General features: G+C 42.8%; 2 protein-coding genes across 2 annotated transcripts in view; one reads left to right on the top strand and one right to left on the bottom strand.

Moving 5' to 3' along the window:
• The window catches only part of USP7 (ubiquitin specific peptidase 7), a 72,679-nt gene extending 60,930 nt beyond the window's left edge, over positions 1 to 11,749 (top strand). The window contains exons 22-31 of the mRNA XM_054391215.1: positions 868 to 1,021; positions 2,441 to 2,508; positions 3,686 to 3,794; positions 3,890 to 3,967; positions 4,344 to 4,444; positions 5,188 to 5,287; positions 6,132 to 6,251; positions 7,207 to 7,278; positions 8,181 to 8,271; positions 11,196 to 11,749. Of these exons, the coding sequence (XP_054247190.1) occupies positions 868 to 1,021; positions 2,441 to 2,508; positions 3,686 to 3,794; positions 3,890 to 3,967; positions 4,344 to 4,444; positions 5,188 to 5,287; positions 6,132 to 6,251; positions 7,207 to 7,278; positions 8,181 to 8,271; positions 11,196 to 11,302 (1,000 nt within the window). The 3' untranslated portion in view covers positions 11,303 to 11,749. The remainder of the gene's footprint in view (positions 1 to 867; positions 1,022 to 2,440; positions 2,509 to 3,685; positions 3,795 to 3,889; positions 3,968 to 4,343; positions 4,445 to 5,187; positions 5,288 to 6,131; positions 6,252 to 7,206; positions 7,279 to 8,180; positions 8,272 to 11,195) is intronic.
• Positions 11,750 to 18,653: 6,904 nt separating this feature from the next.
• On the bottom strand, positions 18,654 to 25,365 carry LITAFD (LITAF domain containing). The gene is made up of 4 exons (XM_054391270.1): positions 25,260 to 25,365; positions 23,062 to 23,127; positions 19,502 to 19,661; positions 18,654 to 18,762 (listed from the first exon to the last, which is right to left on the bottom strand). Exons 1-4 carry the CDS (start codon positions 25,363 to 25,365, stop codon positions 18,654 to 18,656), a joined length of 441 nt encoding a protein of 146 aa, XP_054247245.1.
• Between the last annotated feature and the right edge of the window lie 471 nt (positions 25,366 to 25,836).

Here is a 25,836-nt window from a genome sequence, read left to right as displayed (position 1 = left end):
AATTTGCATGAGCATATGTGACTCAGGTGTACTGGTGCTTCAACTGGAGTTTTCTCCAAGACAAAAGGAGAACTCCTGCATCTTGTATCCGTTAAAGGGATCTTTCATAAGCTTGCCAGGGCTATGAATCAGCATTTCTATGCTCTCACTCCTGATAGTCACACCCAACTGTGTTGCTCTGTTTCTCTCCATGGGCTGACAGTGGGTGGAAGCCAGCTAGTCTATCTTCAGCACTCTTACCCCAGATTATGTGAGATGAATGTATTTCTCATGTCATGCCTTGGAACTCGCATTCCCTGTTGACCCAGTTGGTGTTATGCACCTTTGGCTGGCTGCTGACTCCTGGGTAAGTGCACAGCTTGTACCCTGGTGCTGTTTCTCCACTGAGAAGTTAGGGGTACCAGTCAGTAGTGATGCAAACCGCCACCTGTGCCCACTGATTTGTTTCTGTGGTTCAAGGAGTGCTGTTGTACATCTGGCCTGTGTGCAGAACAATTCGTACAGGAGTACATGGAAAGCTGTGGCAGCGTTGGTACAGACACACAGCAACATGCCAGGGTGGGAGGGAGGGAAGGCTCCTGCCAGAATGCTGCTGTGGAGCGACAGGGCTCCGCATTGCCAGGTTGTCAAGTGAGGGAGCACAGCCAGGGGCTGCCGTGGCCCTTGCACTACACAGGGGTGTGGGTCACCCCTGACTGTTGAGTTCTACTGCCTACAAGTGGTGGCTCTTTAAAAAGGCTTCTAGACCTGATTTCTTGATCTCTCCACTGTTGTGACTTACTGTAGACCATGTACTTAAAAGCCCCAACTGCTTGTCTGTGTAACAGTGTGATATGTAATGGTGTTATCATTTGTTTGCTCTTGTAGGGATGACCCAGAAAATGACAACACTGAGCTACCAACAGCTAAAGAATACTTCCGAGACCTCTATCATCGTGTGGATGTCATTTTCTGTGATAAAACCATCCCAAATGACCCAGGCTTTGTTGTTACTTTATCCAATAGGATGAATTACTTTCAGGCACGTGTCCAACTTTTTCTTTGCTTTTGTTTCTTTATTCTGAAAGTAACTTTTGCACAAGTTCACAAGTGTGTTATACACACTTCTAGAAAAGAGTATATTTTGTTCTTGTGGGCTTTTAGCACTGTGGTAATGAAAAATGTAAGGAAGTAACTAATGCTTGTGAAAAGAAAATACTCTGAAACTTCCTAGTTTTATTAATAATGAATTATTTAACAATAGGATTCATTCTTGATATGCCATATCATGTCAATGAAATCACAGAATGTTAGGGGCTGGAAGGGACTTAGAAAGATCATCCAGTCCAACCCCTCTGCCAGAGCAGGATCACCTAGAGTAGGTCACACAGGAACGTGTCTGTGCATGTTTGGATTGTCTCCAGAGAACACTCCACAATCTCTCTGGGCAGCCTGCTCCAGGGTTCTGTCACCCTCACAGTGAAAAAGATTTTCCTCATGTTTATGTGGAACCTCCTTTGCTTCAGCTTGCACCCACTGCCCCTTGTCTTATCGCTGGATATCACTGAGCAGAGCCTGCCTCTGTCCTCCCAACGCTCACCCTTTAAATCTTTATAAACATGAATGAGGTCATCCATCAATCTCCTCTTCTCCAAGATAAAAAACCCCAACTCCCTCAGCCTTTCCTCGGAAGGAAGATGTTCCACTGCCATCAGCATCTTTGTGGCTCTGCACTGGACTCTTTGAGGCCCTTCTCTTCTGGGTGCCTCAGTTACTGCACAGAATATTCTAGAATCTGCCTTACCAGGGCAGAGGAGAGGGGAAGGAGAACCTATCTCAACCCACTAACCACAGCCCTTCTAATACATCCCAGGATGCCATTGGCCTTCTTGGTCACAAGGGCACATTGCTGGCTCATGGTCATCCTTTTGTCCACCAGGACTCCCAAATCCTTTTCCCCAGAGCTGCTCTCCAGCAGGTCAGCCCCCAGCCTATACTGGTCCACGGGGTTGTTCTTTCCCAGATGTAAGGCTCTACACTTGTCCTTGTATTTCATTCAGTTTCTTCCTGCCCAACTCACCAGCCTGTCTAGGTCCTGCTGAATGGCAGCACAGCATTCAGGTGTGTCAGCCACTCTTCCCAGTTTTGTCATCAGCAAACTTGCTGACAATGCAGCCCAAAAGAAGAATTGAGCTTTCGTTGTGGATTTTGTGGCCTTTTGGTGACAGTGATTTGTTAATAAAACAGCTTCCTCACTCGTGGTTTTATTTTTTCTTAGTATATCTTATTCTCTATCAGCTGTTTAGATACTAAAGATAGGAGTTTCTTTTGCCTTGGGGAAGTAGACACAGTGGGCCTTTCAAAATTTCAGTGGCATGATGTTCTAGATGTGTGATGAGTGACTGCACCACTCTAATGTAACTCAAACATCATCCAGAACTTACAAACCATTTCTTTGCAGGTTGCAAAGACAGTTGCACAAAGGCTTAACACGGATCCGATGCTATTACAGTTTTTCAAGTCTCAAGGGTAAGATGAATTTCCTTAGTGTGTTGTCAGAACTATTCTTTAAACTGTTTAGCCCAAATGTAGATAGGGTAGCAGTTACTTTGTAGCTTTTCCCAGGTTGTTCACTAGTTCTTTACCAGTAAGATGTCAGCCTTCTGGCATGCACAGCAAGTTGCCTAGACAGTTTTAAGTATTACTGTGGCAGGCTCCAGAGCCTCAAAGATTCACACATTTTAGAAGAGTTTTAGTAATTGTCATTGAAAAAAAAATATGTATTTGTAAAGGATCATTGTTTAAATTTCTAAAGTCATTAATTAGTTCAAAGCCTTACTGTATGGAACAAATTTTTAAGCTTGTGCAAGTGCTGTTTCAGTGAATGCAGATTTCCAGAATGGAGGAGAGCAGAAACAAGTGAACTTAAAAGCAGAATTTATTCTGATTTTACAGGTTTAAATGCAGGAGTTACTTTACTGTTGGTTAGGTTTTGGTTTGTTGGGGGTTTTTTGTTTGTGGGTTTTTTTTTTTGTTTGGGGAGGTTTTTCGTTTGTTTATTTTTCCCCTTTCCTCCCCTAAAAGTCTGCAAAATAGTGTGTATGAAGATGACAATGGCCTAACAAGTTCAGAACTACTAAAAGGGATGTTTCTGGCTAAAGTGGTATTCTTGGGCACAGTTGTGTAAAATTGGATTTGAATCTCTATGAAACTGGAGCAGAAAGTACCATATTGATATTGGTGTATGTGCTGTAGGAATAAAGCACACAAACTCCAGCATCTTTTTCTATTCATGTAAATACAGCTTGCTGTACCCATAGGTATCTCCCTTCAGCAGCAGTGAAACTTGTAATTTGAGTAGCTCTTTACAGTTTATAGGGCTGGAATTTGCTGTGTCATGGATCCACAAATTAACCTTTCACAGTCTGAAGCATGTGTTTCTGTACTGGTAGTTTCAGAGGAATGTAGGTCTGCCATGCTGCAGCATTCAAGGTGAGCACAGAAACATCCAAGAGAGTTACAGACACAGTGAATGGTATTTCTGTTCCCATGTGCTTGGTATGTCTGTTCCTATGTGCTCTTAATCAATACATGAGGCTGTGCTAGCAAACTGAAAGCCAAGAATGAAAATGTACCCAGTACTTTGATTTACTGAGCAGTGATAGATTTGAAAGATATATTTGTGTTTTTCTTTTTTCTTCTGTAGTTATAGGGATGGCCCTGGTAACCCTCTTAGACATAATTATGAAGGTACTTTAAGAGATCTTCTGCAGTTCTTCAAACCTAGGCAACCTAAAAAACTTTACTATCAACAGGTAAGACTCTTTCGGTTTCATTTGTGTGAATTAAAAAAAAATAAATCTGCCTTATACAAAGCGTGCCTAAAGCGTTTTTTCTTTTCTTCCTTAAGCTCAAAATGAAAATAACTGATTTTGAAAACAGAAGAAGTTTTAAATGCATATGGCTAAATAGCCAGTTTAGGGAAGAGGTGAGTGAGGCTGGCTCTTACACACTTGCTCTCATTTCTCTGTCAAAGCTGCTGTAGCTGGTTTGATGCTTCTCACACAGTGTTAGCTCCAAATAACACAAAACTAGACCAAAGTTGTACCTTATGTAAAATAACCCAAGCAAACAACAACAAAAAACCCCACCCCAACATTCCTCCCAAACCATTAAAAGTAAATTTTAAAATAATTATACATCAGTTCTTTAAAGTTTTGGCTATAAACTGGCTATTCACTTTAGCAATAGTTATCTTTTAAAGGTGAATTTTTAATGAGTTGAAGAATGCAGTGTGTGCTCTCTGCTTTCATATCATTGCAGTTTCAGCTTTTCTAATTATTGTTCTGTTTCAAATCCCCCAGGAAATAACAGTATATCCAGATAAGCATGGGTGTGTGCGGGACCTGTTAGAAGAATGTAAAAAAGTTGTAGAACTCTCTGAAAAAGGTTCAGGGAAATTAAGGTAAGGCTGGGAGATTTTTCATGACTTTTACATGATCATGTGGATTTTAGGCAGAAAAGTATCTGTAAAACTTAAACCGTTGTGGAAAAAAATAACTATTACTTGTATTTCATAAAGTTATCTCCCTGAGATGCATTTGGAGTTGCATTTACTAACTTACAATTTAATAACTGTTTCCAATTCAAGTGTTCCATGCTGTTCACTTCTCAGGAGTTTAAAGTGAGGTCATTTAAAGAGAGTTTAAAAAAAATAAAATAAATTCAAAGCTATTGTCTTATAATGGCATAAACTGTCCTTTTTTTTTTTTTTGTGGCTATGAGCCAGAAGTAGGTTAAGTTCTGGAACTTTGCAGCTTAATTTTTACTAAAAACTGAATTTAAAGTTTTATGAATCATAGAATTCTAGAATGGCTCAGGTTGGAAGGGGCCTCAGAGATCATCTACTCCAACCTCCCTGCCATGGCCAGGGATGCCTCTCAACTAGACTCAGCTTCTCGAGGCCTCATCCAACCTGGCCTTGAACACCCCCAGGGAGGAGACACCCACAACCTTCCTGGCCAGCCTCTTCCAAAGTCCCACCACCCTTGTACTGAAGGACTTCCTCCTGAGCTCCAGTCAAACTACACTAGTAGCATCTCTTTACATCCTGATTAATGCTTCCAAGGCTTGAAAAAACATCAATTTATTTTTTTTTTTAGTAGTATTTAATTTTATTAATGCTTTTCCTGTTTGTTTCTTTTTTAGGCTGCTAGAAATTGTAAGTTACAAAATAATTGGTGTCCATCAGGAAGATGAGCTGTTAGAGTGTTTGTCACCTGCAACAAGTCGAACGTTTCGAATAGAGGTAAGTAACCACTTCCTTAAACTTCAACCCTTGGCTTTGAGAGAAGGAACTCTCAGGTGGTGATTGCCTTTTTCTGGACTCTGATTTTCAAATTCCCTGGTACCTGCAGCAAGCTGGATTAGGTGATGATTTGTAGGTGTTTTTAAAGATAATCCTTCTAACATTTTTTCCTTTCTGTCTGCTTCGCTCTAATGCCTTCAGTTTTTAATTTTTTATGTATCTTCATCATAACAATCTCTGAAGACCTGGCAAGAGTTTGTCCGTAGGGCATTTGCTCTTTAGCAGTACTTCCAGGGTTGTTTTGAGGACTTCCAGGGTTGTTTTGAGGACTCATCATACAATGTTTATTCTTAGAACTCGCTTTCATATGTAAGTAATTCTAGAAGGTTGTGTTTCCTTTTCTGTTAAGTTTGAGCTTCTTGAGACAAATTTTGAAAATAATGTGATTTTTCTACACGTTTCATCATTCAAATGATGTTATCTTGTCTCAAAGATCAGAAATATAAAAAAAGAAAGATTCTAATTTAAACCCTAATGAGGAAATGACAAGATCTGTGGTGTTGCTGTTGACTACTATTACAGATGATAGAAGTTTTCAGGTCAAAAACGCCATTCAGGGAAGCTAGGAGAGTATTTACTAGGTAGGGAAAGCTAAAATGCTCTTGTGGCAGAGACGAATGACTCTTGTGAAAAGACTCCATCAAACAGTGTGGTTCTTCTAGTTGTTTTTAAACAGACTTGGTTCACATCAGTACCAGTACATCAGTTACGCTTTTAGTTACTTAACATGTGAGGTTTTGGAGAAGTTTTATCTGATTGCAGTCATAATTTTGTCTGGATCTAGGAAATTCCTCTGGACCAGGTAGATATAGATAAAGAAAATGAGATGCTAATCACAGTGGCACATTTCCACAAAGAGGTTTTTGGGACATTTGGAATTCCATTCTTGCTGAGGATACACCAGGTACAGTATGCCTCTTTCTTTCTCCCCATGGGATTATATTGATTATGTTGTCTTAAGGCACTTTCAAAGAAATTGGTTAGTTTACACAAATTGTCTAAAAGATTCTACCCTCCTTATGCCTTTTTATAGTTAAGTCATTTCCCATCTCAGTTGTCTCTTCCTGCACACACTGCTTGGGTAGTGTTTCAGTGACCCTGAGCAGTATCTAGAAAGCTGACAGACAGCATCAGGCAAGGGCTTGAAATGCTATCAAAGCAGCACTACACCCTCCCCAACCCTCTGCAGAACCTTCCCCCAGCAAATCTAGAGTCCTCTTTCCAGTACTGCTCCAGGAATTGTGATGCCAGCTCACTGGCAAAAGCAGCTGGGCCCTGGTTGTTTGGCTTCTTACAGAGATGCAAACTTGTGAAAAAACAGTTTGCTTACTTCAACATTTGTAAGATGACTTTGCATTCCATAACATCTGTACTTTGATCTGCTTTCTCTTCCATGGCTGGAAGTTAATACAAGAGTGAAAGCTGAGTTTGAAAGCTTAATTTGTGTCAGTTTATTTTGTGTCAGTTTACATGCACAGCATGCAAAAAGTTACTAAGTGAGGTGCAGAGGCTTTAAACAGTCCTGTGCTTAAAAAGGATATGTACAATAGTTCCAAATTCCTATTTTTCTGCTAGTTTTCTAACTTTACCCTGACCTGCACATATCAGTAGTAGTGCTTGGTTGATTTAGGGGATAGCTTGCATAATGATGAATCATTAAGACTCGAAGTAGCTAAATTTCTAGGAAGTTGTGTGATGATGTTCTGTATTGAAGCAGATGATGTTGACACTTGTCTAGTTTTGTAATAGCTGAGAGATTAAGGCAATGTATTTCAATGAAGCTTCAAGCAGGAAATATTAACAGCACCTCTTTTTCTCCTAGATTTGTTTAACATCAAAAATCTTGTTGTAATTATTAGGGTGAACACTTCAGAGAGGTTATGAAGCGGATTCAGACAATGCTGGACATACAAGAAAAAGAATTTGAAAAGGTAATGGCAAGTTGAGAGAGTTTTGATTGCCGATTATAGACTCTAAATGAGTTTATTTGAAGAAGTTACAACACTGCAGATTTGGGTGAAGTGTAGATTTTGATCAAGAGAACAGTTGTTTGAATGCTTTTTTTTTTGAGAATAATTAGGTGGGATGTGTAGGGGTGGGATGTGTAGGAGTAATATTTCTGTCTTGCATTACAAGAGATACTCAGCAAAACATTAACCTAGGAAAGTTTAGGTGCTGCAGGACTTCTAGAGGCCACCCACTTCAGGTTCCTGCTTAGGGCAGAACTGGCTTAAAGCTGTAAGGTTGCTCAGGATTTTACCTAATTGCAATTTAAAAATTCCCAAAGGTAGGAATTCTCCCTCCTTCTCGACACTGTATTTTAGAGCAGTACCAGTATCACTGTGAAGGCTTTTTTGTTTGTTTGTTTTTTTTTTTCACTCATCTGTAATCAGAATTTTTCATTTTGCAGTTTGTGATGGTTGCCACTTGTCCTTTTGCTACACAGCTCTTGGAGAAGAGTCTGCTTCTGTCTAACACCCTCAGTGGGTGCAAGACTGGGTGCCCCTGTTAGCCTTTTCTCTGGCCTAAGCAAAGCCATTTCCCTTAGCTTCTGTATGCCCTGGGCTCCAGCATCCTGTCTCACTGGACTGGTGCTGGAATTCTGCAGTTTGTTCCAGTTCCCTTTCCTTGGAGGGCTTGAACCTGAACGCAGCACTCCATAATTTCCTGAACGGTCATTTTATTCCATTGTCCAAGTTGTTGAAGATTTTACATGGGATTGGCCTTAATTAGCCCCTGAAGGATACCAATTAGATGATGAAGTTAGACCTGAAGGCTCAATCTGAATGAGGTTCCTTATCAGTTGTGGGGTTTTTCTTCCTTTCTTTCTTAGTTTAAATTTGCGATTGTAATGATGGGCCGACACCAGTATCTCAATGAAGATGAGTATGAAGTGAACTTGAAAGATTTTGAGCCCCAACCTGGTGAGTTGTTAGACAACGTGACTGTTCTTTTGATCTGCTGAAGTTGCTCTGCCAGTTGTTTTAATGTGATTATCCTCAATTCAAAATGCAGGCTTTGTTTGGCCATGAAATGCATTCTACGTAGTAACCAAGCAAGTAGTTGTATCCACTTGTGTGCACACTTACCAGTGTTAAGTGGCTGTGTTAGTTTGGGAATATGTATTTTAAAGGCATGCAAATATTAAACAATTCCTTTCCTTGTGAGTTAATTTTGCATTTGAATGACAAAATGGGTCAGGTATCAGTAGAAGCCACTTCATGAGCGTCACATCAGTTGCACCTTGTCTGGTATTGTCCATCTGCTCCTGTGTAGATTTTTCACATTGCTGTTGCAGTATGTGCTGGTGTTATTCCTAAAAAAAAAAAAAAAAATAAAAAATACTAAGATGTATTCTCCTTAGATTCTGAAGTGTGCTGCAGAGAGGTACTTGCATTTTCATATTCACTGAAGATACTCCTTGTGCATTCCTGATATCTTCAATGAAGCTGAAGAATCTAACAGCAGCATTGCATTTGTGAATAGGATCCTACTTAGTTTTGTTCTGGTTTTTTCTTAAGAGGTGATTCGCCAAGCTACAAATGCAGCTCTGCTCTGAATTTGTCTGTGGATGATATACCATCTTGTTTGCTTGGCTGGTATTTAAAGTACTCTTCTCTGAAGAATTTACACATAGGAGAAACCAGGTTAATCCTTCAGGAGTCCCACCACAGTCATCTTTTGAGAGCTCCAGTTAGGAATGGTACCTTTGAATCTTCAGTAAGGACCCTGTTGAAAGCCTTGAATTCATCAGGGGCACTTTCCCATAGCTTTTCTGAGTGTTCCTTTTTTGGTCTGCTCTGTCTGGTAGAAATGAGATTAAGGACAACTTGCTCTCTGCAGTTGTGTTTTTCTGACAGTTATGAGCCTGATTTTTTTTTTTTTTTTTTTTTTTTTTTTTTTTTTTTTTTTTTTTTTTTTTTGTTGGCAGGTTGTGCTAGGGCCAAACTTTTCTCTGTTATTTTTTTCTATTTTCAGGCTGTGTTCTGGGTTTATGCAACAGTTGTACAGAAATCTTGTAACTGTCCATTTGTTTGGAAACCCACAATGAGTTAGACCTATACTGTTGAGTACTTTGCAGGAAGCTAGCAAAAACTCCTCCTCGTTGAGATGTGGTGCACAGCCACAGGCTCATGGCTGGGAATGTGAGGGGACTTGCCAAAACTTTGAATGCCTGCATCTGCATGCACAAGGCATCCATGAGCCAAGGTGTGTGACGCTCAAGAGACCTCTTTCCTGCACTAGTCCTGAGGGGTCACTGGATGATGAACTTGAACATGGACAAAAACCTCTCTTGTGTACTCAGAGCAGGCAGAGTCCTGATTTTATTCTGAAGTCACCTTTCTCAGGGTGGGAGGGGGAAAGTAATAGTCTGAAAGGGAATGTTTGGAACTAAAGTCCAGTTGTAAACAGAAGTTTCCAGAGGTTTTGGACAGCAGGAGAGGGCTGGACTCCTCAGAGTTGGACTTTCTGAGCTAAGCAGAGAAAAACAATGCAGGAAGGTAAGGAGAAACACTCAGAAGTCCAGAACATGGCAGAAACTGGAAAAGGGAGAACTTGAACTGTTTGTAGGAGTTGTAGGGAGTGTGAGATTAGGGAGTTTTCATTTCAAAGTTCATGGGAAGTTGTCCTTCTTTCCCCTGCAGAATTCTCCTATGGGCTCTAGAAAAGGCTCTAAAGCCTTCTTATCTAAGTAGTATTTCAAGGTGTGGAGCTCTCACATTTCTACAGACAGCCATTTTAGCACCTGCTGGACTGATTGACCCAAAGCTTTGGTGTTGTCTAATTTGATTGACAGAGCTGTCAGCAGTGTCACTCTGCTTTGACAAAGATCTTGTGCTGGCCCTAATGGTGTAGGACTTCATCTCTTTCTTTGAAGTGATCTCAGCAAGACTGGCAGTTCTTTCTGATGTTTGGCAGTGACCATGATGTCAAACAAAAAGACAAATAATTTTGACTGAAGAATTTATTTCCAAAAATGCAGATGCAGGCAACTGAAAAGGTCAAGTGTTTTAAGCTTTAATGGTTGCAGTTGATGGCTTTGAATGCAGCAGTGTGCTTCTCTTGCTGAGGGGCTGTTTAGTTTCTGCTTTTACCACTTCAAAGAACATTTGATGCTTTGCATTGAGGACATCTTAAAAGAGAATTTCTCCCATCTACAAGTAGTATGTGGACAGTGGTTTTGATAAAACCACATTGGGTTGAATAAGTAAAAAAAAAAAAAAAAAATCCCTGTGTTTTCTTTACAATCTATATGTGACTAATTTTTTTTTTCTCAGAAAATCAGAAGGAGGTCAGTTACATATTTCTTAACCAACTGATTATTTGTATTTGCTGATAATCTAACAAATATTCTCACTTAAACCAGGTGACAATACAGCAGAGAACACTTCTAACATGACAAATGCTCCAGGTTGTCATAGTTAGACGATGGATGCCTTTCTGTTTCAAACAGGCTCAGTACTTTGGTGAGAGCTGGTCCTTCTGCCTGCCTGTGGCCATAAAGTACAACAGTGCTGCTTTTCATAGAATCATAGAATGGTCTGGGTTGGAAGGGACCTCCAAAGGTCATCTAGTCCAACTGCACTGCTGTAAACTCCTGTAAGTGAATGAAGTGGAGAAAAACCCAGCTACCTGATCCAGAAACAGCTGTGAAATGTGTTAGTGGAAGGAAAGCAGCAGTCAGGAAAGCTGCCCTGTGGACTGTGGAACTGCTCTGCAGTCCTCTTCCATACCCCGTGGTCAGTAGCAGACTGTGAACAGGGCACAGAGGAGTAGTTTGTGTAAAGGAAACTTCCCAATTTAGTCTCAAAACTTGATTCTTGTTTTTTCTCTTTTTCTTTTCCAGGCAATATGTCTCATCCAAGGCCATGGCTAGGGCTTGACCATTTCAATAAAGCCCCAAAGAGAAGTCGCTACACTTACCTTGAAAAAGCTATTAAAATCCATAACTGACTTACTTAACCAGAGTGTCAAGGCAAGGGACAAAAGCAGTGTGTGTGTGCACCTTTTTAACAACTGTAGAACTTTGGTACACGTGCACTATATCTGAAGTCTTCAGCAAGAGGATTTGCTGCTGATGTTAATTTTATTTTGTTGAGGCTGTTCAGTTTGGCTTCTCTGTATCTATTGACTGCCCTTTTTGAGCAAAATGAAGGTGTTTTTATAAAGCTTGGATGCCAATGAGAGTTATTTTATGGTAAACGTAATGCAAGGCAATTGTCAGCATAATGAGGGAAGAGTTTCGTAGAACAGTTGACATTGGCAGAATATTTGTCTGTAGTACGTTTATAGATGGCATAAGCTGGCTGGCTGCCCTTCCCAGTGTGGTGTTCACCATCACTGCAGCTAGTAAGTCTTATGTTTAGACTCACATCAGATTTATTTCCTTCAGTTATACTTTAAAATGACATTTTTGTGCATTTGTAAATGCAAAAAAAAAAAAAAAAGAAAAAAGAAAACTCACATCATCAATAAATAGCAATCTCTACTTCATTGTGTACATTGTTGGCACTTATTCGGGATTTTTGTCTCCTCCAGCTGCATAGAATCTCTTTTTTTGATAATCTAGTTTGCCTTTTAATTTAGTCACTACTTTGCATCCTGTTTTGCCAAGTGGATGCCCCGAGTCCTAAAAAAAAAAAAAAAAAAAAGAGAGAGATTTGGGTCTTTTTAATGAATTCTCAACCACCTTTGTGATTTCTTAATGCCATCTTCCTGCAAATGGCACGACACTCAAAAGTTGGCAAAAAGCAAGCGAAAAAGCTGATCAATCTCATTAGTTCCCATGGGAAGAGATGGGGAAAACAGAAGAACTAGGCCTTTTAGCACAGAGGGCATGCTCACTAGCGTTTAGTAAGCTGTTGACTTTGTATAAAAAAAAAAAAAAAAAAGGAGGGGAAAAAGAAAAAAGAAAAAAAAAAATAAGAAAACCAATTGTATATTTAATGACTGAACATGTACAATTTAACACTTGGAGGTTAATTTTGTTGGGTGAGTCTGCAAGTGAATTTCACTGATGTTGATATTCATTGTGTGTAGTTTTTATTTCAGTCCCCAGACGGCTTCCTTCTTCCTTTCGGAGCTAATGCCAGCCGCGTGTCTAGTTTTGAGTGCAGTAAAGATAGAATCAGCAATTCACACTTTAATTTGACATTCTTTTCCAGTATTTTATTTTGTTTCTGTAGCCGCAGTGTACAACAACTCTTCCTGTATATTGCCTTTTTTTGCTGGAAAATGTTGTATGTTGAATAAAATTTTCTATAAAATTTTTTTTTTTTCGGTGAGTTGATGGAATGGAAGAAGATTTTTCTCCTCTCCTCGGAAACAGAGCTTGGGGAAATGTATTCAGTCATGAGGTTTTGCTGAAGTTGTGGTGTTTTTTTTTCTTTAAGTGTTGACAATTGTATAACTTTGGTTGTTTGGGGGAAAAATTGTGAGGCTTTCTATTTAATTGTTTGGGAGTTTGAAGGTTTTTCTTTGGTTTGGGTTTTTTGTTGTTTCGGTTTGGTGGTTTTTGGTTGTTTGTTGTTTTTTGTTTGTTTTTTTTTTTTTTTTGGTTGGTTTTGGTTTTTTCTTTGATTGTTTTCCTTTTTGTTATTGCTTTGGATTCTTTTTTTTTTTTTCCCTTCCTTTCCTTTTTACCTCCTAACTAGTCACATTTGAGCTTAACAAGTAAAAGGGTTTCCAGGAAGGAGCCATGTACAAATAAGATGAAAGCAAAAAAAAAAAAGTTATTTTACTAGTTTGTTTGTAAAGCTTGTAGTAGACTCTTTGTGGTAGAGTTGACTCTACCTGCCTGTACGAAATTTTGTGGTCCAGATTCTCAAGTTTAATATTATAAATGGTGTAAAATGAAATCTGGAGTCTCTGAAGGTAAGCTCTCCTACTAGAGTAATAGATGCCCACTGTCCTGTGTTCTCTGTGTTCATAACCAAACCAGAAAGTGCTTAGAAGCTTCCCTTTCTCAGACCTAACAATAAACTTTTAGTAGGGGTTGTGTACATGTGGTGACCTTTATGCCTTCTCCTGAGATGGATTCTGGTGATTCCTGAAAACTCCTGCAAATATTTTTAAATTAAATGTTGAGATCTAGTCCCCATTCTTTTAGCTTTAAAATCAATTAATCACTCAAGTGTTAGCTATGTTTGGATTTCTTTTTAATTTGTATCTTGTAGAGTGCTTTTAACTGTCTTTTATTTCCAGTCAAGGGAAGCTACTCCTTCAATTTCTTTTTTTGGGCACCTGAGTGTGTAGGTTACAGGTAGAAGGAAGTGGTTAAATGGCAATGCCTTAAGTGGATCAAGTTTTCCTTTGATTTGTATTTGCATTGAACTGGTGAGAATTCCAGCACCATGGAAGTGGTGTTTTTACTGGTACTTGGATTGTCTCTACAGGCTTTCAGTAAGTGTCAGGATTTGTAGTCAAAACGTTTCTGTAAAATCAAGAGTCTCTGGCTAGCAGTAGCATTCTATTCTAATTCTATTTTGTGAATTTAATGTTATGGTAGAGTGATATCAAACTAAGCTTGTTACCTGAATGTCACCAAGTTTTCACATGAATTTATGGGATGTTGGCAGCCTTTAGGGAACTTCTTAAGAAATCACAATACTTCCTGCTTCAGGAGAAAAGATCCAAGAACAAAGGAAATGTTGGGTGCCTTGTGATTTTTAGATGACTTGTTTTCTTGTGCTTCACTATTTGTGCTGTCCCCACACTAGTTTTGAAGAGAGGATGCATTAAGGCATTCCGAATGCAGCTTTTAGGAACTTAGGGTTGTTAGGATTTTTTTTTTTAAGCGCAAGTAACTTGTTACTCAAATGTGGAAAGACAGACCTGTGAAGAGAAGAGGAAGACAGAAGGTTTTATCAGGTGCAGCATTGGTCTAGTTCATTTAAAAAAAGATAGAAGAATGCAGTCTTCAGAATTACTTCAGTTTCCATTCCTTACTCAGATTTTGAATGATCTGGATAACAGAGAGTGACCACATCAAATTAGGTTAATGAGAATCAAAGTGTTAAGCAATAAGGATGTAATTTCATGGTACAGAGCATCGGAGCAACATGGTGTTAATGGCCCATCTGAGCTCTCCCTACCGAAACACCAAGCATGGTTCCTGTAGATGTACTTAGTGCCTTTTATCCTAAAAGGAGTCCAAAGCATTCTGTGAAAGCTAGGCAGATCACACCAGTGACATAGAGTGACAGCCTCCCAGCCCTCCCTGTGCTTGCTGAGCAGCGCCAGGACGAAGCCACACCGCGTCGGGGGGCTCGGGCCGATGCTGCAGGACAGGCAGAGCGTGCGGTGCCTCCCGCCACTGGATCTACCTCAGCTGCTGCCCCTCCGGAGCTGGCCCCCAGCTTCCCACTGCAGCTTGGACCAGCCTGTCCTGCGGGCTCTGCTGGCTGCAGGTGTCAGTGCCCAGGTCTCAGCTATGCCGTGGGTTTGCCATTTAATAAATACCCGTTGTGAGAAATCGTTTTCTGTAGGAACTGTACATTTTGTAAATAAAATAGACAGCAGAAACCCTGCAGCTGCCTCTTGTCCCTTCATTTGGAGAACAGTGGGAGCCAAAGCCGAGGTGAGGGGTGGCTCAAGTCAGGCTCGTTTTGCTGTGATCAAAGACAGAAACGCTGCAAATTCAGGCAAATTGTGTGTCAGGAATGACATTTGTGTGCAGGGAGACCTGGCCAGAAGGTAGATACTGACTTCTCTGCAAGTTCCCGGGTTTAGAACTCTTACTTTTTTTCCTCAGGGGAGCTAAACGAGTATTTGGATGTTGAGGTGGAAAGTGTTGGTGTGGGGTGAGAGCAGTGTGCTGTGCCATGGGTTGTTGGCTTTTAAACCAGCCTGGTCTTTAGTGTCAGAAAAAGGGGGAAATGTTCATGTGATGTGCCTGAATCTAGCTTCCAATCTGTGCTCAACTTCCTTCTGTCCCAGGTGATGTTGAAGTTAGCTGAGGAAGCATGGCAGGAAATTAAATTTGCTAAGTACTAGGCTGTAGCTGGGAGCCTTTATTGTTTTATTAAATACCTGTGTAAAAACTGTTCTATTTCTGTTAAATGCTTCTTGCACATCTGAATCAGATACATGATTTCTTTGTTCTCTGTGTGTGCATTTTCCTCATAAATGTGACTGGATGGCTGTTATTTCATTGAATCAGAGCCATTAAAGCTGGAAAAGACTTTGAAGATCATCAAGTCCACCCATAACCCAACTACCATGACCACTAAACCATGTCCTGAAGCACCACATCTACAGCTTCTTGAACACCTCCAGCGATGGTGACTCCCTGGGCAGCCTGTTCCAATGCCTCACCACTCTCACTGGAGAAGTTTTTCTTAATGTCCAATCTAAACCTCTCCTAGCACAACTTAAACCCAGTTCCTCTCATCCTATCACTGGTTACTTGGGAGAGGAGACCAACACCAGCCTCACTCCAACCTCCTTTCAGGTAGTTGTAGAGAGCACAGAGATCTCCCATTTGCCTTCTCCAAACTAAACCACCCCAGCTCCCTCAGCTGCTCCTCATAGGACACCCTCCAAACCCTCACCAGCATTGTTCCTCTTCTCTGGACATGCTCTGTGATCTCAATGTCTTTCCTATCCTGTGGCTCCCAGAATTGAACCCAGTGCTCAAGCTGTGGCCTCACCGGGGCTGAGTCACTTCACTACTCCTGCTGGATGCACAAAACCAGGCCATGGCCCCCTGGGCACGCTGCTGGCTCATGTTCAGCTGGCTGTCCACTAGCACCGACAAACTCTTTTCCACCAGGCTGCTTTCCAGCCACTCTGCCCCAAGCTTGTAGCATTGGTTGTGGGGGTTGTGACCAACATGCAGGACCCAACACTTGGTCTTTTTAAGCCTCATTCTGTTGATTTCAGCCTGCTGATTTGACTTGTCCAGGTCTTTCTGCAGTGCCTTCCTACCTTCAGTGCCACTCAATTTAGTGCTGTCTGCAGCCTTGCTGGTGTTGTCCTCGTTCTCCTCCTCAGCAGCAGAGCTGGCAGCTCCACAACCAGATTTTAAATGGAGAAAAAACTTGAACGTTTTTTAAAACGTGAAAGTGTGCAGAACTTGGTGGGTTGATGTCTGCTGCTTCTGGATTTGATCCTTGTGATGGTATTTCCCACTAGGTCAGAGTAGGTTAGGTCACCAGAGGATAGTGACTGCTCTTGGTGCTGAGTGAAAGCCAAGGCAGCTTGCTCTCAAAACTGCTTTTGTTGCGCCCTGCAGTTGAGAAGATTCGGACATGTGGGCTCTGGGCTTCATGTAGTGCTGTGGAGTATCATCATAAAAGCTTCATCATAAAAATACCTCCTTTTGGAGGCTGTAAGGTTTTAAGTGTATGGAAAAAAAAAAAAAAGTAATTTAAATACAGTTAATGGATAGTTTGTTTCCAAGTGTCCTTGCTTTGGCCACCTGCCATGCTCAGGCCTTGAGGTTTTGGTACCTAGTCCCATTTCAGGCTAAGGGATGCTGGTCAGCATCAGTTTGGGGTTTCTAGCTGAAGATGGATGAAATGGTGAATCACACTGTGCTTGCTCTGCAAACAGCTTTCTTCACCAGTTATCTCATGGCTTTGCTGTTCCTCGGCAGGGCAGGATGTTTTGTTCAGATCACGGTGTCTACCAAGCTGGAAGCCTGTTCACACCTCTGGCCTAGTTCAGCCAGGCTACTGGAAAATGTGCTCCTAGCTCAGCAGACCAGCGCCAAGTCATTGAAACTGACCTGATAGCGGGGAATGCCCCTCCTGGAGCTCCGCGTTTGAAACCCCACAGCCTTCCATAGCCGTTCCTCGCCCCCCGCAGAGCGGCGGGGCCCTTGGCGGCTGGGCGGACGGACAGGGAGCGCACGTGATGTCCGCCAGGGGGCGCGCTCCGCCGGCCTCGCCCCCTCAGGAGCCGGAGGCGTCGGAGTGCTCGGCCCGAGTCAGGGCTGGGAGCCGGCCACAGCTGGACGGCGTCTCCCCGGGTCCGTGCCCAGTGCAGCCCTCCGCCGGCATCGGCCTCCGATGGAGCTTGTCCGGGTCTCTGGTGGGTGAGGAAGGACCTCGTGTGTACCTGCGGCAGCAGATGCGTGATTCACGGAACCAGCAAACCTGGTCTCAAGAGCACACGCAGCGTTCTGGAATCACTGTCAGCACATAGCTGACACTGAGTTTGATCAAACTTAGTGTGAGGTCAAATGGTCCATGTTCAACTTCTTTTAGCCACGCAGTATCTACAGATCCTTCAGAGCAGGAGCAGCTGCCTCAGTCGCACTCAAATGTGCTGGCAGGGGCACAGCCCAAGTGCTGTGTGCCAGAGGCCCACAGGGCAGGTGCTAACGTGAAAATACTTAGGATGTGAAAACACTGAAATGCAGAAGTTTCTTCTCCTGTTTGTTTTTCCAGCCAGCGATAAACAGCTGCAGCTGCTGCCAGCGCCGAGCAAGGTCTGGGCACCCTCTGTGCAAGTGGTTACAGAGATTTGATTTTAGAAGAGAAGTGACTTTGGGTGAGAGCTGTGAAAGTTCTCTGTAAAGTCCTGTAAGTCCTTGTTTAGGAGATGATGCACAGCAGTGGGAATGCACAGAGGTAAAATGAGGGCACTCTGGTTTCAGCGACTTTTCAAGCTGCCCATGCTGATTTTTGTATGCCTACCTTCTACTTGGTTTGTTAAATTAAAGGGTGTGCCCCAGTCTGACCTGCATCTTCCCTCTGGCTGCAAAGGGTCATGGAAGCAATGTAGACAGGATGTGTTCTGCCAGTATTGTTAACAATAACAGGTTTATTTTCTTATCTCAGTAAAGACAATCTCATAACTTAATGTTTCATTAATAAATAATGAGCTGCACCACCCACAGCCCTGCAGGGGTAGGTCCCATGTGAAGAAGAGCAGAGAGAAATGAAATCCCGACCAGTCAGTTGCAGTGCATAGAAGGTGAGTGCTTCTCTAACATGTGCATGTCCAAACCTCTTGGTTACTGGTGAGTTGCAAAGTCCAGAAGAGTCTGTGTCCCAGCTGGGTTGGAGATTTGAGAGGAATAGTAGTAGTGCTGAAATACTCATTAGCTGGTCACTTCATAGCTCAGGATAGCGATTCAAAACCAGCATAAATCCAGGTGACACTGCAAATTAGCCTGCAAGGCTTTTTCTTTTAAAGTCAGTCCAACCACATGATGGTAAACCCCAGATGGACTCACCATCAAGGGAGCTGCAGAACCTAAGCCTACTCCTATGTGTTTCTAGCAGTGGTTTTATGTGTAGAATCTTATGCCATTAGAAAACTGACACTGGGCATCATCTGCTTGCATAAACTTTGTCTATAGTCTTTTGTATCTGTAAATATGAAATTGACAGTATGGGCAGTAGTGGTCTGCATCCTTGAAGATCCTTAGGAACAAAGGTACGAAGCAGCATCCAAAACAGCACCTACAGCCAAAGAGGAGAAGGACGTGTGTGGAATGAGGTACTGACTTTTGTTTCTGCTGACTACATCTGTGCTTTTTCTCTGCCTTTTCACTGCATGAATGCACATCTTTCCCAACTCAACATTTAAAGTATATTTCCAAAAAAGGAATCACTATCACTTGTAAAATCTTATGCATTACTCTGATTCTACAGCTGATTCCAAATTAGAGTAGGGAGGTAGACAATGTTGAACTAATTTTTGCTTGTCTTAAAAAAAAAGTTGTAGCATACTTGATTAAATTTAGCAAGACTGTGATCTCTGTAGCCATGATTGATAGAATGGTTTGGGTTGGAAGGGACTTTAAAGATCACTTAGTTCCACCACCATGGGCAGGGACACCTTCCACTAGATCAGAATGCTCAAGGCCTCATCCAGTCTGGCCTTGAACACCTCCAGGAAGGGGGCATTCACAACCTCCTTGGGGAACCTGTTCCAGTGTCTCAACACTCTCACTGGAAAGAATTTCTTCCTAATCTCCAGTCTAAATCTCCCCCCTCAAGCTTCAAGCCACTGCATGTCGTCGCTATAAGCCCTTGTGAAAAGTCCCTATGATGACAATCTAGAATGGGCAGAATGACTTCTTATTAAGTGGAGAAGGGCAAACTGTCTATATAAGCACTAGCTAGAACTCCTAGTTTTTAATTCCTCTTTTTTAACCTTCTGCTAGGAAGAATCTTCAGCATGTACATAAAAGCTTACCCAACCATACACAAGCTAGTGCACAGAAGGTAGGAGAGTTTGCCCAGTCTGTAGATGACCTTTGTGGTGATGTGCTGGCGGCAGGAAGGGCATATTGTGGATGTTGGTTTGCTTGAGAAGATTCCTGCTACGATGATTGGAGGCTGAGACACCAAATAAACTGATTTCAAGAGGAAATGAGAAGCAGCAAAATTAGAAGCACAGCAAATCTTTCACGAGTTATAAAGTCTTAATTGGTGAATGTAGGTTCTTAACATGGCTGATCAGGAGGCTTCTATGTTGCTATTATTGATTTCAAGTATATCCAGAAGAACCTCTGTGCTGCTTGTTCTGTGTATCCCAACAGGTTGCTTCTACCAGCAGCCAGTATTTATGTGGATAAGGACATACACGGGGAATTAATTGCCCATGGGATGATCCCCACAGTCAGTCTCTACCACCTACTGACAGCAGTACTCAGTCACTGAGAATTCTATCTTCTGATACTTTTTTAACATGAAAAGGCAAGTCATCCCTAAAGAAGAGATTTGAAGGATAGACTTGGATCAATTTTTCCCTATTTAGAAGAAATTAATCAAAGCAGTTATTGCAACATACAAAGGTGTGATAGCCCAATCCTCTATTGTCTCAAAACAATATGTGTGGCAGGGCAGGGCTGATAGCCTCTAATGACTCTATTGTCTCAAACTAGGTGTGACATACTTTGTCCTGACTAGACAGGGTGATGGCCTTGAGAGCTGGCTTAACAATGAAGAGAGAATTCCTGCTCAGGAGGAATTTCCCTCTTTAAAACCACTGCAACAGAGCCACTGAAATGGAGACGTCGCAGTGGAGTGCACACCTCACTCGAGCACACACCTCCCTTTGTGAGCTGGAGAGACCGAGCCTCACACCAAGCAAAAGGGTATACACAACCTCTGGAAAAGGGACCACAGCTTCTGGGGTTCAGGTGTTGCATCTGCCACAGAAGACCCTGCTGGGATGTACACCTGCCACTGAAAGACTTGGCCTCTGCCTGTGAAAGCATCACTAGATCCAAGGAGTGGTGAAATCTTTCTTTTTCTCGGACATCTTAACCCTTCTCTTTTTCTCTCTCTTTCTCTTATCCTCTCCTTTTCTTTCCATTTTGCCACTGCTCTGGTCCATTATTGAGAGGTTTTACTGGCTCTAATAAACCCAAGTCATCATCCCTTTGGTGTCTGTTTTCTTTAATTTACTCCAAGGGAATTTTTGAATTTTAGCACAACCTCCCATTGCCCAGGGCTGGCTCAGGATAATTGTCATGATTCCCTCACTCGAGTAAAGTGGCTGTTGAGACTAGGCCTCTGAGGTTTTTTTTCAGGGAAGAATTATACTGGAGGAGAAGGGAAAGAGTCCCCTGCACCTTTTTGTCTTGTTTGTGACCCCACTGACTGGGGTTCAGCAGTTTTGGCTTGCAGCCTCCACAGAGGGGGTTCAGCAGCTTTGGTTTGCAATCCCACAAACTGGGGATCAGCAACTTTCTTTTGTGACCCCACAGAGTGGGGATCAGCAGTTTTCAGCTCTGCCCTGGGGGCTAGAGAAAGGGAGGGACTTTAATCATCTGAGCATGAGTTCCCTGACAGTTGATCATGATTGCCCAGGTTCAGTTAGATTTTAACTGCTCCCTCCTGTTAGAAATGGTGATGACAGTGATCTGTTTTAGGGGCAGTGCTGAGGGCAGCTAGAATGTGTTGTAGATCAAGCAGAGTGAAAGAAGAAGAGGGTGTTACAGGAACTGATTGAGGACTTGCAGGCAAAGCTTGAAACTGAGTGTATAGAGCAGCTGCTAGTCGAGATGGTTGCAGATGGCCTGCAGAGCCAGCTGAGAGGTGCTTTGGTTGGGGAATGAGAGCTGCAGCTAGAACTGGCTGAGCTGTGGCAGAGGGACCTTGAAGGTGATTGTGGACTGAATGTTATGGCTAAAGAGCATGGCTTCGCTGTTTGGGAAGTGGCTGGTCATTATCCCTGGGCTGGAATGGAAGAAGGAAAACCTGAGCAGGGAGATAACTCCACTTATTAAAACTGAGTTCCAGTGTGATGGGAATAATGAGGACGTGATGGAGGTCGTGGCTACAGGGATGCCCTGTAGTGAAATTGGCAAAATTACAAGAGAAATACAGCAGCTCCCTTGGGAGGCTGAGACTGAGTGTGTGGGGGTTCCCTCTCACCAGGGCAGACAGGGTGAAGCTTGCATGTGGTCAGGCTCAGGGGTATTGGGGTCTTGGTAGTAGGAAACTGTGGAGGATGGGAGTGCAGCCTGGTCTCTGACTTAGGCTGGAGGGCTGGACCCCTTGGAAAGAAGGGGGCCGATGGCCATTCCCACTTGGGGTTCAGACCAATTGGCCGGCAAGAGGGCAGCTTGCCTTCAGCTGGTGCTGATTCCACAGCAGCCCTCCCCAAAGCGCTGAGAGGCCTCTCTGACTCTGCAATCGTGTACCCTGCAAAGCGAGCACCGCCTGCGGGCCGCACCCTCAGCAGCGGCACGGAGCCTGAGAGAAGCCTTCGCCTCCAGGGACGGAGGGAGGGAGGTTTCTCTGCAGCACCTCTGGGGCCGGATTCCTCTCGACGGGGTGGGGGCTGCCCAAGAGTTAATCGGCTGTAGCTGTGCGAGGATCTTGGTGGGAAACTTCAAATGTCAGTCTGCAGTTATAGCAGAATTGGGAGGGAGGGTTACCAACCCCCATGAAAAGTTCTCAGGACGCGGGTGTCAGCTCTGGAGAAAGGACATCGGTAAGAGGATACCCAAAGAGTTGATGGGTGGCCTTTCTGTTCCTAATTGGGAGTTGTTAATGAAGATGTGAAAGGGACCACGTAAGGATTTGGGGAACAGAAAATCGCTGCTACCATCTCCTCACACTGGGGATAAATTAGCATAAGCCACATCCCCACTAAGTGAGCCTGGGGGTGGGCAGTGGGTTCATTTTTCAAAGACTCACTGAAAACTCCAAACTGTCTGAGTACGTGTGCCTGGGCAGCCACTGATGCCCATGACAAGGAATGCAGAATCTATACTCATTGAATTGTCCTCTCATTTTAACTCTGCTCTGACAAGGGGCTGAGTTTTTGTTCTTCTCCTTACAGGACAAGAAGAACAACCTCTGCCAGCCAAGACTGTGTTCTTCCTTGTGAAAACACAACTTTATCATTTGTTCGATGTGATAATTCTTTCACTTTGTCATTTGTTCAGCAATTAAGTTTTGGGTTGTTTTGTTCTTGGCTGTGTACATGTGTTTTAATTGCTGGCTTGGAGGGCCCTTCTCCTTGCCCTTATTGCAGGAACAGTGAAATACACTGGACTTAGAATGATTTGTTCTGAAAGCACTTTAAAAAGCGATTGCTTGTGCAGATTGGCTAATGCTGGAACGAATGAGTCTGAGTCTCTCATCTCCCAGCATTTCTAGGGAAAATTTCCAGCCTCTTAGACTGTGATAGGGTCAGCAAATGCTATATTCTTTGCTGAATTTAAAACTAAAAATATTTAGTTTTGTTATAATGTAGAACAACAAACATTGTCACAAGCACAGTCCCCTGGCACTTACCTGGTTGCTCGATGGTGGTGGTTTCTCGATAGGAGTAAGGTGGAGGAGAAGGATACTCATAACCCCCTATGCAAAGAGAAACAGAGCAAAAAGTAAAAATACATACAGCTTATTGCTCCTGAAAGCCCTGTTTGGAGTCTGATAGGCAGGGGGAGGTGCTTCACAGGGAAGCCCTAATACGGCTCTGTAAAATATAGGACAAAGAAAAATGCTGAGCTGATTAATAGATTTTTTTTTTTTTAAGCCAAAAGATCCCACAGTGACTATCTAGTCTCACTTTCTAACATAAATCTCACATGTAAGCCAAGAAACCAAATCATTTTTTCCAACACAAAGGCAGTAACTGCAGTATTCTGGCATAATATTGCAATGATACTTGGTCTTCATGTAAGAACTCTATTGATGAAGGAGTCCCAATATCTCTAACTAGTTTCAGATTGCTACCTTTACTATTAATATTTAGAGACATTTTTTAATTCCAGTTTGAATTTTATCTTCCCTCAGCTTCTGGCCAAGTAATTTCATCATACCCTTTGTTCTAGAAAAAACAGAAAGAGAAGGGCAAGTGGTGACTAAGAGACCTCATCCTTTTTTAGTTCTACTATTAATCTCATAAATTGAGAGTGCAATCAACCTACCTGAGTGTGAAGCAGATGAATGTATAAAAAAAACACATTCATGAATGCATTCAAAATAAGTTCCTGAATAAACTTTTGCAGCCAGCTAGCATGGGTGTGCTATCAAACCACCAGACTGGTCTGCAACAGGACAGCCTCTTATCAGAGGAGTGTTGTTTGGTCAAGACAGCACAGGGTGAGAGAAGTCCTCACCCCCAGGCAGAGCAGCCCTGTTGTGGGAGTCCAACCTGTGCTGTTATGCCTTTCAGAAACAATGTGAGTCAGGAAACAGGGGAATAAGGTCACAGAGATACCATATGGGGTACAAAACTGGAATTTCCCAAAGGGAGACAAAATACAACGGCAAAATTGAAACAACGTTGGCAATGTTCACAGAGGTGGTAGAGGTGGGCAATGAGGTGTGGGTTTGGTGGTGGTGTGTTTGTTTTGGGGGCTGGTTTTGTTGTAGAGGGAGAATTACTTGTGGGAAAGCAATTTTGTAAAAGATTTAAAAGTGCAGAAGTTCCTTCCCTGCTAGCAGAGGGACGTTCTTAGTACAAGTGAGTTATCATTGATGACTTTTGGTGGAGGGCAGGCCTGCTTCCTGTGTGAGCACAAGGCACTGCAGCCCAACCTTACATGTGCTGAGTGCCTCTCACTTGGGTGAGGAGCTCACCAGTGAGACTTTTTCTCCCCAACCTCTTACAAGCTCTTCTGAGTTGAGAAAGAGACTGGAGAGGTCTTTGAAGACAAAAACACCGAGAGAGATGATCAAGTTGAGAGGCCCAGGACTGACCCATCTAGCCTTATTAGTCAGCTTCTGACTCCCATTCTGGTTTTTTGCTCTGGTTCTATCTGGTGAACGGAAATTTCCTCAACAGCAGGAAGGTGACAAAGGTAAAATCACTGATATCTGAGTGTGTCTTTCAACGAGTGTGGGCTTGAACAGGCAGAAGACAAAGGAGTGTTGTGAGATACTTGTGTAGGTGTCAGAGCAATGCCTAGTTTAAGAGGCCAGCTCAGCAGAGCAGCACCTGCTGGTGCCCACTTGCAGCTGTTGAGTGGAATTGTCAGCACTTCAGTCATGATGTTTCTTCATGAGACAGCAATGGGGAGAGGTTGTTTGTCCTTACAGACCCTGACTACAGAACTGACTCATCTAGGGAGGTGAGCTCTGGGCAGCAGGAGCTTTTGGGATAAGGCCAAATCATCTGGAAAACTAGATATCAGCTTAAGCAAGACATAGGCCACCCATGTCCAAAGCTTGCTGGCTGAACATTTTCTCATTAGGAATATGAAGTCATTGCAGAGAGACAGCTGCAGTTCCTTTCCCAATAAAATGTGTTGGGTGAAATATTATTAACTAAACTGCCAACCTGTTCAGTGATGCTTCCCTGCAGAGACCCTACCAGCTTGCCTACCCCAGCTCTGGGGGTTACATTCTTTCTAGATCCATTATGCCCTGGTAAAGCTGGTCCCCTCATGAGCTGGCTCAGTTACACTCTGGAAACCAACTCTGTACTTGCCACACAACCCCCAAGAGGGTGCTGTCCCCAGGAGCCTCCAGTGAAGCCCGCTTACCGTCTTGGCCACAGTACTCCGGTGCAGAGGGCTCTTGCCTGTAGGCTTCATGGTGTGGTTCATACATAACCATGGGGATTTCCACACATCCCTTCTCACTGGCCATCTCCACGCTTCACCTGCCAAAGGCAGTGCAAAATAAAAACTACTGTGAGCCACTTGTCAGTGCCTGCTGCTGTAATTCCTAGTTCTCACAGATTTTGCTCAGAGGGAAATTAGCAGTTCTCATGTTCTGCTGGTTTTAGAGACTGAAGTGCAGTCAGTTCCTGTTACACTTTGTGTTGAGGAAGATGGGAAGCAGAGCAGAAAATACCATCCTTACATGTTCCTTTTGTCTGGAAAGCTAAAAATGTTCCCCCAGAAAAGAAACTATCCAAAGTGTGTATGTTCATGGAAGTGTTACCTTTGCAGAAAAGTTAGCCTCCTGTTTGTTTTTGTTTGTTTGTTTCCCTGTGGTTTGTCAAAATGACCAAGGAGGGGAAGAGCAGACTTTGGAGTACCTGTGAAAAACCTTCACGTGTGGGTAAGTCACAGCCTGCAACAGTGCAACCTGTGGCAATTCAGACCTGTCTTTGGT

The sequence above is a fragment of the Indicator indicator genome, chromosome 22 (genome assembly GCF_027791375.1).
Source record: "Indicator indicator isolate 239-I01 chromosome 22, UM_Iind_1.1, whole genome shotgun sequence".
Taxonomy (NCBI): Eukaryota; Metazoa; Chordata; class Aves; order Piciformes; family Indicatoridae; genus Indicator; species Indicator indicator.
Note: the sequence above shows the minus strand (reverse complement) of the source record. Positions and strands in the feature narration are given on the sequence as shown.

Coding starts and splice junctions, on each gene's coding strand:
- LITAFD (XM_054391270.1), bottom strand. CDS start 25,365: ATGGCCAGTGAGAAGGGATGTGTGGAAATCCCCATGGTTATGTATGAA. Junction 23,128..25,259: donor GGAGTACTGTGGCCAAGACG/GTAAGCGGGCTT, acceptor CTCTTTGCATAG/GGGGTTATGAGTATCCTTCT. Junction 18,763..19,501: donor ACTAGCTTGTGTATGGTTGG/GTAAGCTTTTAT, acceptor CTTTGGCTGTAG/GTGCTGTTTTGGATGCTGCT.